The sequence below is a fragment of the Macaca fascicularis genome, chromosome 7, assembly GCF_037993035.2.
Source record: "Macaca fascicularis isolate 582-1 chromosome 7, T2T-MFA8v1.1".
NCBI classification, from domain to species: domain Eukaryota; kingdom Metazoa; phylum Chordata; class Mammalia; order Primates; family Cercopithecidae; genus Macaca; species Macaca fascicularis.
Window position 1 is genome coordinate 50906204 of NC_088381.1, and position 14980 is coordinate 50921183.

Consider the following 14980-nt stretch of genomic DNA (forward strand, 5'->3'; position numbering starts at 1 on the left):
GGATCGAGCTCCGCTCCGCAGGGTGGGGATCAATGGCGGGGCAGGCCTTACTCTCCACCTACACACACATCCAGAAGAGTTTTGGTTCCCCTAAATGTTATGTTGATCTTCCCATGCCCACAAAGAAGAGTTTGGGTTTCCCCTAAATTGTGATGTCATTTTTCCTGTCTCCCCTACCCCCCAGCCCTACCCCAGCCAAAGGGCAGTGCCAGCTTTCATGGTGAAGATGCCTGGGGTTTCCTGGGCAGCCCTTCACATACTGTGTAATAGCAATGGAAGGAATCCACAGGTGAATGCTGATGTGGGAGGCTCCCAGTCCAGCAGGGAGGGCAGCCATATATGCAAGGAGGAGAAACACACAATGTGGAATGAGTGCAGAGAGCCAGGCGAGGGCATAGAGGACAAGTCCCACTGGGCCTCAAAGTGTGGCCGCAGTGTGGCTGTGGGGATTGGAAGGCAGGCTTTGGAACAGACAGCCTCAGCTAGAAAGCCCTGGAAGCGCCCATGAGAGGCCACCAAGTAAGCAAAGGGGCAACAGTAGGTGCAGCAGCCTGGGACTCTAGGAAGGGGCCCTGGAAACCTGAACCTCAATGGCCATGGCAGTGACAGAGGGGTCTGTGCTGGGCTTTAGGGAGGTGCCTCAGGCAATGTGGAGGACCTCCAGGAGGAAGGACAAGGCAGTGTCTGGCAAAGGCAGGGACAGACAGCAAACAAGACAGAGCCAGGCACCCAGGAAGGGGAGAGACCCCTGGGGGAAGGGGGGATACGGTGCCAGAGGACAGGCTGGGGGCTGTTCTTAAGGGGAGGCTCTGATTTTTGTGGTTTTGTTTTTCCCAGAAGTCTCCCCAAGGAGTAAGATTCCTTTCTTAGGACTCAAGAAGTCAGAGGCCCCCCTTCTCTGGGGCCCCTGGGGTTTGGGCGGGAGTACTGGAGCAGAAAGCAGGGCTGGGCTGGGCTGGGCCTGGGGCCAGGTCTTGATGACTGTTTCCTTCCCGGCAGCCAGCGGAGAAGCAGTGACAGAGTGTACCAGGAGGGGAAGCTGGCAGTGGTCCCAACCCCTCTTCAATGGGACATGACCACCCCGCCTGTCCCTCAGTGTTTGCAGGACACTCTGGCACACTCGTGCCTTGCTTTCCTGGTGAACCTGTACCCCACTACAAAGAGGAACAGATAACTCCCCACCCAGCGCCATCCCTGCTTCCAGGGGCTTTGAGACACTCAGGAGAAAGAGCTTCAAATATTGTGAGGCTCTGTCTGTGTCAGCCACCAGGACGTCAATCCCTGCCTGGTCTGGCAGCAGGGACCTCGTGGACCCTCCTAGCCCACCCCATGCCCCCAGGAGCTCCGCTTGGCTTCTTCTCTTTTATACATTGTAAACACCACATTTATTTGTCTGAGGTTTGCAAACCTCTGGTAAGAAGCACAGAACGCAGGGCTCTACTTCATGCTGCCCTGGGCCCCAGCTCGCCAGGCATGCAGGATGGAGCTGGCAGATGAGTCAGATATCTTCGGGAGCAGTGCCAGGGGAGCAGCAGGCCCTGCTCCTTCCCATGTCCACTCCCGCTAGCCTGGGCCTGGGCTGCAGCCAGGAAGGCAGGCCGGCCAGGATCCCCAGGTAACTCTGCCACAGGGACCTCTTCTTAGAGGCTGCCTTCCCATCCCTCCCCATCCCTCTCCAATCACTGCAGAGCTTAGAGCCTGGACCACATGCTTGGTCCCTCACACAAGGTCCAAACCAGCTGCTGTCAGGCTGTTTCTGTGGGTCCTGCCTCTTCAGTCAGGAAGCCAGCAAGGTAGGGCCCGGCAGGGCGGGCCTGGCTTACCTCCTGGCATCACACCGTGCACCCAGCTCAAGGCTGGGCACTCAGCTGGGGACCAGGATGGACAAAGGCTTGTCCAAAGAACCATTGTAGGGGAGAAGTGCATGGCAGCCAGACTCAGTCTCCCCCAGCCTCCATCCATGGGCTCTTGGCTGGGCCTGAAACTTGTTAGGGCCTCAACTCTCAGTGGTACAGATGAACACTTCCTCCTCCAATAGGCCCCTCGGGCTTGGTGCCAGGCTTGGGACTGGGCTATGGAAAGTCAACCAAGGCTGCTACTTCAGGGCCCTGAGGACAGCCTCCAGCTTCATGGCCACGGCCAGGTCGCCCTTCACCTTCAGCCGTCCGCTCATGTAGGCCCCCAGGGGCCGTAGCTCTCTGCACAGCAGGGCCCGCAGGTCTGCCTCGGCCATCTCTACCACCACATCAGGGATGCCATCAGGCACCCCGTGTCCCACTCTTCCTTGTCCTGTGGGGGAAAAGAAAACCGAGTGTCAGTAGGGGGATGGAGGAACATGAAGGAGAGCTATGGGGATGGGAGGGGCTGGCATTTCCCACTGGGAGGAGAGTACTGGTTCAGAGTTCGGGTTCTAATACCCTGGGTTTGAGTCTTATTGGCTGTGTGAACTCTTGGAGCCTCAGTTTCCAAATCTGTGATGATAATCCCTTTACAGATGACAATTCCTAAAGCATAAGCTCATGGTGAGAAGTCGGTGAGATAATGCACAAAAAGTACTTGGCACAGAGCCTGACAGGCAGCAGGCCTGTAACATGGGCAGGCCTCTTGGTATTGGAAGCCTGGCTGTGTTGTCCTGCGGATGGTGGGGAGACCAGGGCATAGATAATGCCTGGAAATGGTGTCTGAGCCCCTGCCTGCCATGGGTTCACTCCAAATTATTAACAGGAGCAGGGGGCAGTCTATAAGAGCACCACTGGGGTGGGTAACATGCAACCTAGCAAGCTGGATGGGAAGGAGAGGCAGGGAGGGCAGCGGCACCTGTAGTGAGGTCCAGGAAGTAGGCGCTCTGGGTGCCGCTGGGCAGGACGACATTGAACTGGTAGCAGGCCCCGACTTGGTTGACCAGGGCCTCAGACAGGAAGGGCTGTAGAGCAGTCAGCAGCCCCTCCGCCAGAGGCTGCTTTGGACTGGGCCTGGCACCGACTTGAGGGGCAGGAGGCTCAACTTCACTCACCATCTCCACAGTGTCTGCTGGGGATGGCCAACAGGGTTGGGGAAGGAGGCAGAGAGGAGGTCATCGCATTGCCAAGGTCAGGACCACTCACTGTGGCCTTTGCACGTCTCCTCTTACATCCCCTTCCGGCCTTTGTTCAAGTTCCTGCCCTACTGGAAAGGTGCCCCTGAGTTTTCAGCCTAAACCACAAACTCAGTTTCTAAACTACTCCAGCCTCAGATATAAAACTCTTTCCAGCTGCCCTTCTGGTGCTGCCGCCTCCTCCCACGGAGCCTGCCAATGGCCTCTGCACACTCAGACACCTGGCCTCCTCTCACTGCCTGGGCTGTGGTCAGCGTGGGCTGAACATCTGTGCAGGGTGTGTACTGCACAGGGCTGCTGGGATAGCGAGCAGTCTGTGCTGGCACCAAGCTGATAAGCACCCCCGGCCTCCTCCCCAGGGCTCCTCACCTGGCCCCGGGGACGGGGCACCTCCTGCCACTGAGTTCATGCTTCCTCCCAGGAAGTGCAGGGCCAGCTGCTGGAGGGTGCTGTCCAGGTTGGGCCCAGTTGGGCTGTCCTGGGGCGGCTGGAGCACGGCCTCCACCGCCAGCTCCACTCGGTCTACCTCCAGCCCCCAAGCCCTGGTCACATCGTTGATCTCCAGCTGGAGGACAGGGTGGGGAGAAATGTAATTCATTCAACAAACCTTTCCTGAGCACCTTCTTTGGGCAGACTGTGTGGCTGTGCACGGACATGGAGGCACCACACCACCCTTGAGACGCTCCTAGCCTGGGACACAGGCAGAGGGCAATGACCACTCAAGCTGTAGTAAGTGCCAAGACAGAAGCAAGGCCGGTGGTGAGCCCCCAGCAGAGGAGGGTGGTGCCAGCAGGAGGGAGTCCTCAGGTGGAAGAGGACCTTGCCAGGCAATAGGAACAGCATGTGCAAAACCCCGGACAAGAAAACCTGGCATGTTCACGGAGCTGCGAGGAACGAGAGTTCCATTTAGCTGGACCCTCACCTGTGGGCTGAGGACTGGAGACAGCTAAGGGGTCAGAGGTGGGGTAGTTCTGCTTACTTGGATTTATTCTGAAGCAACAAAGAGCCCCAGAGAAGAGTTTGAGCAGGGAGGTGACAGAGCAGACTTGCTTTAAGGCAAGATCCTCCTAGCTGCTGTGGAAGCTGGATTTTAGGGGGCTGAGGGGAGGGATGGAGACCAAGTAAGACATTGTTTCAAAATACAGCCAAGGAATGATGCAGCTCTCGTGAGGGCGGAGGGCAGCTGTGAAGCCAAGATCCACTGAAGGAGGCATGCCTCTATCAACTCTACTGAGCCATAACAGGGCACTAGAGAAGTGCAAGCACCAGGTTAGGGGCTGCCTTGATGTGCAATGATACAAGAGGGGGCAGGAGTGGGGAGGAGTCAGGCTCCTGAATGGATGAGTGTGGCATTCACTAGAGAGGACACACAGGGGGTGGGAAGGGAGGGTCGGCAACCTTTTTTTTTTTTTTTTTTAACTATTGTAAGCTTGAAGTGTCTGTGGGGCAGTCAACTGTCCAGTAGGCAGCTGGAGAAATGGCCCAGGGTACAGAAGCATCAGGGTTAGGGCAGGTCGTTGTGAATAATCAGCGTCCACAGGCAGCAAACAGCCCAGATGGATGAGCTCTTCCAGGGATGTCACAGATGAGAAGAGGCCAGTGATGAAACCCTGGAAACTCAAGGGCAGGAGAACAAGTGGCAGTAACCAGGGGTAACAGGGAAGGAGGAAATGCAGGGGGTTCTGGGGACTGGGGGCTGGGTCGACCATGTCGCATGCTGCCACCAGGTGATGTAAGGGAAGGGCTGAGAGGTGCCCACTGGGCTGGCATGTGGGAGGTCACCGTGATGTTGGCCAGCGCTGACTCAGGAGCCCAAGGAGGTCAAGACGAAGGATGTAGGGGCAGGGGTTGGGGGCATGGATGAAAGTCTTGCAGAAGAAAAGGGGAGAAAGGGAGTGGGAGCTAGAGGGCACTGGGGCAAAGGGAGAGTACATTTCTACACAGAAAGGAGAAGTAACAGAGAAAGAGTGCATGGAGTGGAGGGAAGCCATCCTGGGACAGCAGGGGGCCCAGAGCACTGCGCAGTACAGGGATGAGCCTCAGAGAGGGGAGACAGCCAGGAAAAGAGGCAGGAAAGCAGCACAGAGGCAGGTGGGTTTGAAGGGGTGAAACCGGAGGAAGCAGAGTGCTCATCCTAGTCTTTCTCCTGAGTGTTAGGAGGCAAGGCCTGCTGCAGAGAGCAATGGGCAGTGGTGGGGGCTGGAGGGCAGTGAAGGGCTGAGGCAGCTGGCCTGGGCCTCTGGCAGGTAAGGAGTGGTAACTGGCTAAGGAGGGTCCAGCAGGTGAGAAGTGGGGACTCTGATTGCTCTAGAAGAAAATCAGGCATGTGAATAAATGTACACCTGAACCAGGGCCTGAGGCCGGTGTGCTGGACTTCCTGAGGTTCTGTTTCAACCACAGGCACAGATCTCACTCTACCAGGTGCCCACTCAGTCTGGGAAATGGGGCCTAAATGACTCTTACATCCTCGTGTGGGAATGGCTTCCCCAAACTGCCTCTCTCACATCAAAGAAATGTGCAACAAGACTGAGATCAATTTTCTCTTCCTAAAGGTGAATTAACATGGGACATGGTTTTATGAATAAAAGTTGTTATCCACTTGTTATCTGAGTTGTGTTAGATCAAGCACTGGATTGAGGGGAGCTGGTGGGATGGAAGCAGGTGGTCTGGCTATGACTCAGCTCTGCCCTTGACCATAGCTCTCAAAGGCAAGTCAAATTATTTCTTAGCCTTAGTTTCCTCCCTCCAAAATAAAACCATAGTACTGACTTGCAGCAAAAACGTGAAGCTCAGACACGCTGGGCCAGACAAAAGGACTTTGTAAACCATAAGCTGCTAAGCACGTGAGAGCAATTGTTAGGACCTCAAATAGTATTTCCTCAGGGATTTCACCTCGCTGCTTGCAGTGGGAACTCCAGGACTGGCATTTATCCCACTCCCCTGTCTGTCCTCTAACCTCGATTCCCCAGGGCAGAGGAAAGAGGAGCCAAGAGGAATGGGGAGAAACTTCACCTACATTCCCCTGTCAGGACACAAGAGGAAGCACAAGTTGAGTGTGGCTGCAGGGGACATGCCTCTGCATGTGTATTTATTTCTACCCCATCTTGTAGCAGAAGACATTTAAGGCAAACTCCAGTATATACATGGAGAAGAGGCAGGAAAAAGATCCAAATGTCCTCATGTGTCTTTGTTCTGTTCCAAACAGGGAAACCAAAATCACAAGCATGCACACGCTGCATGGTGAGCCTGGAATTCCCCAGCAGGTGACTGGGCTGGGAGGGTCCCTGCTCCTTTACCCACCTGCCTGCCCCATGAGTCAGGCCCGGAATGAGAGCTGCAGAGGCCAGCGTCATCATGGCAGAGCGGTGAGGGGTGAACACTCAGCAGTCAGGGGCAGACCCCAAGAATGTCTGCCGGGGCCACTTCCTCTTCTCAGGGACAAGTTTGCCCAAGATCGTTATGGTCTATGCCCACCTGCCATTCCTCAACTCATGGCCCCACCCAGGCACTGGCTCTTCAGAGGTGGTTACACTTTTGGGACATATGGTAAACTGAGGCCCAGAGTGGTCTGACGCTTTGCTCAAAGTGACCTGGCAGGTGGAGCCAGGCCGGTGCCACTCCCCAAGCTCTGTCTTGTGAGGGGCTACCTACCAGAAGCTGGTCGCTGATCTTGAGCTTCTCCATCTGGATCTCCCGCAGCGGCCTCTTGAGCAGGGCCTTGGTCATGGCGTTCTGGGCCGTCATGCGTGTGGCTGTGTTCAGGTCTTTCACAGTCATCACCGACAGCACCGGGTCCCAGATGCGAAACTGGACATCGGCTCCCACGGACAGCACAGCTCCATCCTTAGAGGCCAGCTGTTGGGGGAGGCCATGAGAGAGAGACACTGGAGGGGCTGGGGGTGCAGGGAGGTCAGGCCCACTGGGGCCACCCAGCTTGACCCACCTGCTTGGCAGCTAGCTCCTCAAGGGCAAATGGTGTACCCAAGTATGTAGGGTTAGGTGTATGAAGCAAGGATGTCCTCCCAGCCTCCATCAATTTTCTGGTCTCTTCTTCCCCCTTCCCCCCTCAGATGGTGACTCACAGGCCAAGGTCCTGGAACCATAGTACATTCTGGACAGGCCCCCAATTCCTCTGTCAAGGCAGCTGAGAAGCCCCTCACCTTGCAGGGAGGGACGTTGAAGGCTCGTGTCCTCAGATCCACCCTCTGAAAGGAGTCAATGAAGGGCAAGAGCAGAACCATGCCAGGTCCCTGGGGGGTGCGGATCCGGCCCAAGCGAAACACGATCATCCGCTCATACGTGGGCACGATCTGTCCACAATGGCAAGGGAAAGAGTTGAAAGTGGTTAGCCAAGGCTGGCCAATGCCGTCTGCCTAAGTCCCTTCCTCACTTGGGTCACAGTTAGGTATCCCTAGCTCTGTTTTCAGATCAGAAAACCAAGGCTCACGGAGGCTAAGTTACTTGCTCAAAAATTGCATAGCCCTAAGTGAAACAGGGAAGACCTGAACGCAGTTCTGAATAACTCCAAAGACCATGTGTCTTAACCACTGCACTGTATTGACTTGATCCTTAAGAGAAACTTTTCATCTCTATGGTCTGAAGCTAGACATGACTCATACCAGGAAACTGTCTGTCCTTGGATTAGTTAGGAGAAAAGGCTGGGCTGCCCTAACAGCACCCCCGGGCAAAGGGCTTTGTCAACTTTAGGTCCCTGGACCTCTTAGGGAAGTAGTGATGTCCAAATTGAGAAATGAAGGCCCAGAGAGGCAAAGCAACCTGCTCAAGGTCACACAGCATTTGTTTCTGTGGCAGTTTTAGAACTAGGATCTGGGGCCATTTAAGGACTCCCTGGCAGACCACACCAAACCCAGTGATTGTCTAGAGAGGGACTGTTGCCTAGGGTTACACAAAGGGCAAGGCCTCCTTGGGCTTCCACCTTCCCCACAGCTTTCATGTGTGATGCTGAACTACAGCTCCATGACTCATCCTTTTCCCACTGTACCACCCCTTATTGAAAATGAGGCCTGAATTCCTATTATGTGTTACCTGCTGGGCTAGGTTGGGTGTTTTCATTTCTAATTTATTCTAACCCAAAGAGAAGATAATTTGGCAAAGACGTCTGTGTGCACCTTAAAGCCAGTGTCCAGATCCCAGGACTTAGGAGTTTGGGACTTGTTTCTACCCCCTACTGGCTCCCAGTATGACTTTAGACAAGCCCAAGCCTTGTTTCCTCCCCTGAACAATGTGAATGAATGATTCTTGCCTAGCCCATTGCACAAAGGGGTAATATTTAGGGAGACGGGACAGAGGATAGGCAAATTTATTCATCAATGCCAAAGCTCTGTGTGGCCCAACCACCCTGGGGGCTGACCCAGCCAGCCTTACCTTCAGGGCAAACCAGCCGGAAATGGGGAAGGTGACCAACAGCAGCAAGAACCCCAGGAAACTGATGAGGCCATGACAGAGGCAGGAGGGCCAGCTCTGGGGTGCATCTGCAGGTGAGAGCAGAGATGGTCAACTGGACCTGCCATGACAGCTGCAAGTAGAGTGAACTTGGGCAAGCGTACCTTACGTCCACCTTCCCCTCGAGAGGCTCCTTCCTTCTCAGGGTTCTCAGTCTGGCTCCTTGCCTAATATCCCCATATCTTTGGGCAGCTGCGAGTTAGGATCTGTTCCCTCCTCCCATACATCAATACTCATTTGTCCCAAGTCCAACAACCCTCACAAGGCCTTATTCTCTGCTAGGCAACAGTCATCAATCTCAGAATCCAGTCCAGGTGATGATGCTCTCCTCACTGGACTGAGTAGGGGTCAATCTTCTCGTTTAATTTATATTGCCTACTCATACCTGGCATGCAGCCAGGAGCACCTGGGCATCTGTAAACATGCACTGAATATTGCTGGCAAAACACATTCCTCCTATACCATTAGCCCTAGAAGTATGCTTTCCAGGAGTCCTTATGAAGATGATGCCTTAGCCTACAGGGATAGAGCATAAATAGCTTATCAACAGGAGCCATAAATGAGGAATAAGATTATTATTTTCTATTCCTCACCCTACTTTAATGCCTTAATGACCATTTAAAAATGTCTGTTTCACGAGATTGCGCCATTGCACTCCAGCCTGGGGGACAGAGCGAGACTCTGCTTCAAAAACAAAACAAAACAATAAAAAAACAAAAAACAAAAAAAACCTGCCTATTTAAATTCAAGAAAATTGTTAGGGGTCAGGGTCAGGGGCAGGGCTAGAAAGATGAGGCTTATCCAAGCCAAATGTCCTGGCCCCTGGAGAACCAGGATGGGAGCGCAGCCAAGACAGCTCCAGAATCTGGGATGAGGTTATTTGCTGCTTTCCTTCCCCCAACCCTGGACAGGAAGCAGTCAGGAGCCCCTGCTCCATTCTTCAAGGAAGCCCTGCCCTCTGAGCTAATCCCCAGAGCACTGAGGCTCCACTTTGTGCCTGGCTCTGATCCCCAGGCCTCTCAAGAGAGTTCTGGATACGGAGATCTTTCAGGACAGGAAGGCCAGGGAGGGATCAAATCCAAGGTTAGGCGGTCAGGCTGAACAGTGTGGGATCTGGCCTCTAGGCCAAAGGAGCCACAGAAGACTTTGAGGGCAAGACAGAGGCAGGGCAGATCCAACAGGCAGCTGAGGACCAGTCTTTTTGGCCTGCACATCCAGGAGATGCCTAGTTCCCGGGCTTCTAGAGGTGCCCCCTAAGGTGAAAATACTTCCATTTCTTGGCAGCAGGTGCCTTTAGGGTGCTGGCGGCCTCCTCTGCCTAGACCTCGGTTTCTTCTATGCGAAATAGAAACCTGAAACGTCTTCCCAGGCCTAAAGGGCTAATAAGAACCGAGGACAAATGTGGTGAGGTGAGGTTTTGGAAGATAGGAGCAACGCTGGCTGGCTCCAGGGCCACCGCCCCGTGACCCTAGGGAGGGCGTATCAGCGCTAGCACCAGGCGCCGGGTCCAGCCCCCTCTCCACATCGTATCCCCTTCTCAGTCCCCCCTCGTAGGGTGCGATGACGCCGGGCCGGCCGACTCCTCGGAGGCAGAGATTTCGGGCCTGGGGGTTGCCGGCCGGTCCCCCCCGGGTCCGCCGTGCCGGGCGGCCACTCACCGGCCCCCGTCCCCACGCCGCCCCGCTCCGGGGACAAGCAGCCCTTCTGCGAGCCCAGAAAGCCAAAGCTCGACTGCTGGAAGCGGTCAAAATCCCCCAGGGGCAGCGCCCGGTACCCAGACCTGCCCAGCATGGCTTTTGACAGGAGACACGCCCCGCACGCCACACGGCGCCCTCCCTGACCAGCGGGCCCTACGCGGCCCCGCCCTGCTGGCTGCTGCTTCCGGCTTCACCCACGCTGCCACCCGCTGCAGCGGCGGGCGCAGGAGGAGGAGACTGGCCGGGGCCCGCTCCCGCTGTCGTATGGCGTCCCCAGTGCTGGGAGGACCGAACTGCAGCCGAGGGCCAAGGGGTGTGATCGGTGTTCCCGGGAGCACGCTGGGGTCGTCGCCTCCTCCCGTCTTCTACTCAGCCTTAGAAAAGCTAAAGGGGAAGCTGGGCACGGTGGCTCACGCCTATAATCCATCAGTTTGGGAGACTCAGGCAGGAGGATCGCTTGAGGCCAGGAATTCAGGACCAGCCTGAGCAATACAGTGAGAGCCTATCTCTACAAAAAATTTTGAAAAATTAGCCTGGCGTGGGGATGCCTGCCTGTGGTCCCAGCCACTTGGGAGGCTGAGGCGGGAGGATCTCTTGAGTACAGGAGTTTGAGGCTGCAGTGAGCTATGATCGTGCCACTGCACTGCAGCCAGAGAGAGAGAGCAAGATCTCATCAGGGTTTACAGGAAGCGAATCTTCTCCAGGATCAAGGACATGCTATTATCAGCCTTCTCAGCACTCCTTCTCGCACACTGGAGGCAGGGCATGCCATATCTGGACTTTGGGTTTCTCTGGGACATAGTCTGCAAATTATTCCTCTTTGTGAACCCATAGCCCAGCAAGCAGGGACTGGCATAGGGCAGATCTCAGTACTTATTTGTTAAGTAATGGCCTAGCCAGGTCACCGTGATCAAGGTGGAGTAGGAAGGCCTGAACTTTGGCACAAAAAGAAAGAAGTTTCACATGCAGACCTCGGGGAGCATGGAAGTGTAAGGAAGAAGGGGGTAGCACAGAGCCACATGAGGGCAGGGGCCCCAGAGCACCACAGAGGTGAGGCCCTCAGTCCTGCAGGTCTAGAAACAGCATGCCCCTTGATCTAGGTAGCTGAAATTAACTGGCCTCTCCAGGGCTTGAGAAAACCTGAATGCAACTTGCGAATTTACTTTGAGAAGTGTTAACTTCCAACAGAACTCTGGGGTAGTCTGGGAGCAGGCTATCTTTCAAAGCAAGCAAATAAATGAATAAAGCTTCCCCAGCTCTGCCTCCTCAGCCAATCGCCTCTGGCCTCCAAAGCCCCATCCTGCCATAGCCCACTTCCAGGTCCCTTGTGCAGATGGCTGCCCACCATATTTGGCTTTCATGGACTGATTCTCTAAAGGCCTGGGAGTACTGACCAGGCTGGAGGGAAGGGCAGGCTCCTGAGGCCTCTTACAGTCCCTAGGAAGTTGGGTATCCACCCAACCCTTGACCTCCAGCCCGCATACTATAAGGTTTACAAGAGCCAGGCCCTATCATCATCCTTTCTAGTCTGTTTCTAAGTTGGAACAGAGTACAGAATGGGTACACAGGAGCCAGCACAGTGGTTGCGATGGTTTAAGTTTGAAGCCAGGGGCACTGGCCCAGTGAGGTCACCTGGAGCTGTGCCCTTTCCCCCTCACCAGCTGGGAGTCTGGCATGCTTTTCCACTGGTGAAGACCTACCTGGCTCTCCCCTCTCCCTCTTCATACCCGCTCTCCAGCTCTCCCCCTCCCTCCTGCCCCCACCACCTCACATCCACCAGCCTTTCCAGCTGTCACTCAAGGCGTCACCCTGCTCCCTCACCTCCAGTCACTGGCTTCCCAGGATCTCTGACTCAAGACCCTCCTCTGCATCCCACAGCCACTGTCCTAGACAAGGGTATGTGCCCCTAGGTTGTTAGAGTGACCGTCCCATCATGCACAGCTGATCATGTTGTTTCCTGGTTCCAGATCCTTCACCAACTTCCCATCACTCCCAGAACTGGTCCAATCTCCTTAGTTAGGATCTTGTCCCAGCACACTTCTTGGGCATCATTTCTCATGAATTCCCTCTTAAATCTGAAAACGGCCAAAACTAGTTCCCAAACAGGCTTTCGTGTTTCAAACTTCCATGCCTTTTGCAAGAGCTATCTTTCGTGTTTCCAGTGTCCCCTGGACCCCACCACCTACAGCCCTGAATCCCTGGTGAATTCCCACTGCTTTTTCAGGTCCCAGCTGAGGGCTCTCCTTTCCAGAATGTCTCCGTTTGCAAGCTTGCTCTTCCATTACATCTGGGGCTCTTAAAAAGCAGGGGCTGCGTGTGGCTCATCTTTGTGCGCCCAGCTCCCGGCAGGAGGTGGCACGAAGCAGTGCCAGTGTGAACTGATGAATGGATCAAACCCGGGGGCGGGGCTGCCCCTCTGCAGCTCTGCCCTGCCTCTCCCGCTTTACCGTAAGCCAGCAGTAGGTCTGCGGCTCCCCGCCTCTCCTTCCTCCCCGCTCTGGGCGTGTCTTTAAAACCCACAGTCGGCCTCTCTGCCCCTAGAACCGCCCCCAGTTTGTGTCTCACTTCCTCTCCAGAGGCGGGCCCTGAGCTGGCACCTCCCCTTTCGGACAGCTCAAGGGGCTCAGCCAACTGGCTCACGCCTCCCCTTTAGTTTCTTTTCACGCCCTCCAAGATCTAAACCGAGAATCGAAACTAAGCTGAGGTCCATGGAGCCTGCACCCGCCCGATCTCCGAGGCCCCAGCAGGACCCCGCCCGGCCCCACGCGCCCACCATGCCTCCCCCCGAGACCCCCTCGGAAGGCCGTCAGCCCAGCCCCAGCCACAGCCCTACAGAGGTACTATTGGGTTAGGGGATGATGGGGTTAGGCTTTGTTGGTTTGCTGTGGTGGGGAGAGTGGGGAAGAGAGGGTCTAACGGAGGATTTGGTCAAGTACGCTAGAGAGTGACACAAAGCGGGAAGACCACACACCAGGGTCCTGACCTTCTTGGCTGGGGCATGGGAGGGTAGGATAGAGTAGAAAAGAGGACCCGGAGGAGTTGGGGCGGCCTCGCTGGGCTGCGGTTTCTCCACGGAGCAGTTGGGCAAGGTGAGAAGGGTCAGTGGCCTCCGGGCCTGGGCCCTTCCGCCCACCCTCGAGCCCTGGTCAACCCTGCCTCAGATGCAGGACCACAGATTAGGGAGGATGGAAGTGGTAGCCCTGTTGCGCTGGCCTGGAGCCAGGAGCATGTCCCAGGCACAGCAAAACTAAAACCAACTTCCCAGATCCGAGGTGAGAAACTGTGGCTCAGACTGAAGAGGTATCTTTGCCAAGGCCTCCCAGCTCATGTGGTTTCTGCTTAAGGAAGCCTCCCTAACAAACCCTTCTCTTGCCACACCTGTCCTGCCTACCTCCCACCTCCACCCCCAAAGGAACTACTTGGGTTTCTTGTTCTGCTGTCTTCCAGGCCCTTTTGCTCCCCTTCATGAAAGTACAGAGGACACTGTATTACAGTAACTTTTATAAGCATTATTACAACTAAGAATAACATTACTTAACAACACTAGCTAACATTTATGAGCACTTCAAATGTGCCAGGTACTGTATTAAGCACTTTGGTTTTTTGTTGTTTGTTTTGTTTTGTTTTTTGTTTGTTTGTTTATCTGTTTGTTTTTGAGATGGAGTCTTGCACTGTCGCCCAGGCTGGAGTGCAATGGTGCGATCTCTGCTCGCTGCAACCTCCTCCTCCCGGGTTGACGTGATTCTCCTGCCTCAGCCTTCTGAGTAGCTGGGATTACAGGCCACACCACTATACCTGGCTGATTTTTATATTTTTAGTAGAGATGGGGTTTCACTATGTTGGCCAGATTGGTCTCTAACTTCTGACCTCGTGATCTGCCCAACTCGGCCTCCCAAAGTGCTGGGATTACAGGCGTCAGCCACCATGCCCGGACTGCTTTTGTATTTTAAAAATTGTGGTAAAATATACGTAACGGATAAGCTCCTATGTTAACCATTTCTAAGTGTAACGTTCAGTGGCATTAAGTAGATTCACAATATTGTGTAACCATCACCACCATCTATTTTCAGAACTTTTTAATTGCTCCAGAAACTCTGTACCCTTTAAACCATAGGGGAGGGAAAGATGGCTTCCCTCCACCCTTCTAGTTTCCTTGGCTGGGCTATGAATTAAATAGTCATAAAATAGATTAACAGGGGGAAAACCCATATTTAATTACATATGTATACTCAGGAGTCCCACAAAGTATGAGACTCAAAGAAAGGTCAGATGATTGAAGCCTATATAACATCCTGATCCACAGAAAAGAGCTTGGAGCTTCTGGGTGGTGGTGATGACACAAGTTATGGGAGGGTGAGGAGAGGAGCTGTTGTCTTGCTATGTAGATAAAAAGTTCTTAGATAATAAGAGTTGTCTGGAGCAGCCCTCTTTTAATATAGACCATTTTACTAATGTAGATTTTCTTTGGGATGCAAATGCCTTTCTGTTTTACAAAAGGAGAGCTTTTCAGAGCTATTCCTGTATCAGCAGTTTCTCAGAATAACCAGCTTAAAATATGCCAACAAAGTATATTTCAAGGGTGGCATATTCTGGCCTCCTGCAGTCATATTTTGAAGTGGTGTGTCCTGAGTCTCAGTAAAGCAATAGCTCCTCATTTTCTCCTTCCCCTAGCCCTTGGTAACTTCTAATCTACCTTCTGTCCCTACGAGCTTACTTATTCTAGATA

The 14980-nt window shown here is 54.2% G+C and overlaps 2 protein-coding genes across 29 annotated transcripts in view; one reads left to right on the forward strand and one right to left on the reverse strand.

Moving 5' to 3' along the window:
• Window positions 1-1361: 1361 nt before the first annotated feature.
• On the reverse strand, window positions 1362-12759 carry STOML1 (stomatin like 1). 7 transcript variants are annotated; one of them, XM_005560011.5, is made up of 7 exons: window positions 12702-12759; window positions 8480-8586; window positions 7255-7404; window positions 6746-6949; window positions 3464-3659; window positions 2818-3027; window positions 1362-2289 (listed from the first exon to the last, which is right to left on the reverse strand). In XM_005560011.5, exons 3-7 carry the CDS (start codon window positions 7381-7383, stop codon window positions 2096-2098), a joined length of 933 nt encoding a protein of 310 aa, XP_005560068.1. In that variant the 5' UTR covers window positions 7384-7404; window positions 8480-8586; window positions 12702-12759; the 3' UTR covers window positions 1362-2095. The 7 variants fall into 7 exon arrangements, with proteins under 7 accessions (XP_005560068.1, XP_015308539.1, XP_073852436.1 ...); XM_015453053.4 differs by having other exon boundaries at window positions 2818-3030; XM_073996335.1 differs by lacking the exon at window positions 12702-12759 and adding an exon at window positions 10338-10419.
• Window positions 12760-12932: 173 nt separating this feature from the next.
• Window positions 12933-14980, forward strand: part of PML (PML nuclear body scaffold) — a 54253-nt gene continuing 52205 nt past the window's right edge. For all 22 annotated transcript variants that reach the window (XR_012415146.1, XR_012415147.1, XR_012415148.1 and 19 more), the window contains exon 1: window positions 12933-13091. Coding sequence is in view for 16 of the 22 variants with exons in the window: in XM_005560012.4 (XP_005560069.1) it covers window positions 12963-13091 (129 nt within the window). In the remaining 6 variants the exon portion in view is untranslated. The remainder of the gene's footprint in view (window positions 13092-14980) is intronic.

Bases quoted from the DNA above. Each gene is read 5' to 3' on its own strand.
- STOML1 (XM_005560004.5), bottom strand. From the start codon at position 10,348: ATGCTGGGCAGGTCTGGGTACCGGGCGCTGCCCCTGGGGGATTTTGAC. The intron at 7,405-8,479 runs GTAAGGCTGGCT...CATTGTGGACAG, and splicing joins CCGGCTGGTTTGCCCTGAAG to ATCGTGCCCACGTATGAGCG. The intron at 3,660-6,745 runs GTAGGTAGCCCC...CCTGTCCTCCAG, and splicing joins AGATCAGCGACCAGCTTCTG to CTGGAGATCAACGATGTGAC.